Genomic DNA, 2,141 nt, shown 5'->3' with positions numbered 1-2,141 from the left:
AATTTGTCTTTGACTCTTATGGAAGCATTAAATTGTTAGCCATTACTTTGACTCATATGATATTAACACTTTTTACAATATGTTAGACAAAGAAATCTGTTAGGGTTGATAGAAGTCCCACAAACTACTTCAAAAATACAATTATAAACAAACAAAATGAATATAATATTTGACAAATCAACCCACGGAATTTTATAGCATTGAAAATAACAATACTTAATAACTGAATGAAAATTAAAATAAATATATGATCATTCCCACTAATATTTTATTTATAAACAAAACTAAAAATCCTAAAATATTGTATCATTTATTACATCATAAGAAGTTTCTTCATCACCTAAAAATATTTGTCTCAAGAATCAGATAATTCTATGCAGTGATCACCCACTAGAATATTATCAATATAATTTTCACGTTCATCTTCTAAATCTTCATGTTCTTGATTCAACTAATCATTTTCAGTAATTCCAAAAGCAATCCATATCAATTGTAGCTACAGAAGTAGATGGATCAGCTTCTAGATCATCGAATTCCTTTTTTCCCATTTCAAAACTAGACAAAACCGACGAGATTTCGGTGTTCATTTCACTGCTGATTATAGTCTCTTGAGAGCCTGTTCCGATTTCTTTGATGTATGTTTGATCCGGAACTTGAAATGTGTGCCCGGAATTGAATTGAAATTTGAACCGGGAATTATTGGGTTGATTAGCTGGAAAACTGTAATTACCATTGTAATTATGATCAAAAGAGTAATTAGGAATATTAAAAAAGTTGTTTTGTGGTGTTTGAATGTTTATCGGGTTGGAGAAGCAGGGCACGTTGAGAGATTCGGATTTAATTGCCCCACCGCCACTGCCGCCACTCGATGTTGATGATTCCGTCAATTGTGGCAGTACATTTGCACTGGAATTCATCTTTTTCTCGCCAGTAGTTTTGTGAAACACCCGGCAGATCACCCATTCACTCTGTAACTTTCAATAAGTATCGAAATTAGTAACCGAAAATAGAGTAGACGTAAAAACAGGGGAAAACAGAGTACACATAAAAGCAGGGGAAAACAGAGTACACATAAAAACAGGGGAAAACAGAGAATCTATACCTTGTCTGAATTTGGTATTGTTTGAACAGAGGATTTACCCTCTAATCTAAATTCATGGATCACCCAATTTGTTTTTTCCCCTTTTGGAGCTCTTCCTTTATAAAATACCAAAGTTTTCTTCATTCCAATGAGCGTTTTGCCTCGAAAAATCTCTTTATCTTTTCCGGTAGCTTTCCAGTACCCTGCTCCAGTTGCTCTGTTTGTTCTTAATCCAGTGGGATACTTTCTATCCCTTACACAGAAAAAATACCATTCTTTTTCGCCCATTTTCGCCAACCCTTTATTCGAAATAAAAATTAAAACATACCCGAAATAGAAAGTTAGAAACTTTCAACAAATTGAATGGAAATGAACTAAAAAAAAGAAAACAAAAGCCTAACTCACCTGGCAATTCCCAAGGTTCAATTTTGTTCATGTCAACTTCTCCAATTGCTTTAGCTGAAAAGTTGTTGTCAAGAAATTTATTGATCAAATAATGAGTGATCAATTCTTCATCGGTAGGATGGAATCGAAATCCGGGTGGTAAAAACAGTTGATCATCTTTGTTTCGATTTTCATAATTCTCCATCATCATATTTAAAAGTCTTGAAACACTACAGAAATCTTGAATTTTTCAAACTACAAAAAGATCAGAACTTTTTGTCAAGAAACAAAAATATATGAAACTTTTTTTATATGTAGAATCTAAAACTAGAAAAAGAGATATACATGTATATATATGAGAGGGCGATTTATGAATAAATTGAGAGAATGAGAGTAGAATTGATTGAAGTAATTGAAATGGAAATGAAAGGTATGGGGATGTTATAAATAAGTAGAAATGAGAAAGCCATGGAAACAATAAAGTAGTGTAACCTTAAAGTTTGAGAGGTTTTTAAGAAAAAGGAGAAAAAAGATTCAAGAAATTAAGCCTGTAAATACTGGTTTTAGATATGGATATATAGAGAGAGACGTGGTATGAAAGGAAGCCAATTGGGAATTAAGGGTGAAGGTTTGATTATTTTGGTAATATTTAATGCAATATTAATTTTTTACATGA

General features: G+C 32.1%; 1 protein-coding gene across 1 annotated transcript; it reads right to left on the bottom strand.

Annotated features, from left to right (window-relative positions):
* Window positions 1-235: 235 nt before the first annotated feature.
* Window positions 236-1,859, bottom strand: LOC139847586 (NAC domain-containing protein 100-like). The gene is made up of 3 exons (XM_071837285.1): window positions 1,487-1,859; window positions 1,103-1,380; window positions 236-968 (listed from the first exon to the last, which is right to left on the bottom strand). The coding sequence occupies exons 1-3, from the start codon at window positions 1,674-1,676 to the stop codon at window positions 462-464; spliced, it is 975 nt and encodes a 324-aa protein (XP_071693386.1). The 5' UTR covers window positions 1,677-1,859; the 3' UTR covers window positions 236-461.
* Between the last annotated feature and the right edge of the window lie 282 nt (window positions 1,860-2,141).

This window comes from Rutidosis leptorrhynchoides, chromosome 5 (genome assembly GCF_046630445.1).
Source record: "Rutidosis leptorrhynchoides isolate AG116_Rl617_1_P2 chromosome 5, CSIRO_AGI_Rlap_v1, whole genome shotgun sequence".
Taxonomy (NCBI): domain Eukaryota; kingdom Viridiplantae; phylum Streptophyta; class Magnoliopsida; order Asterales; family Asteraceae; genus Rutidosis; species Rutidosis leptorrhynchoides.
Note: the sequence above shows the minus strand (reverse complement) of the source record. Positions and strands in the feature narration are given on the sequence as shown.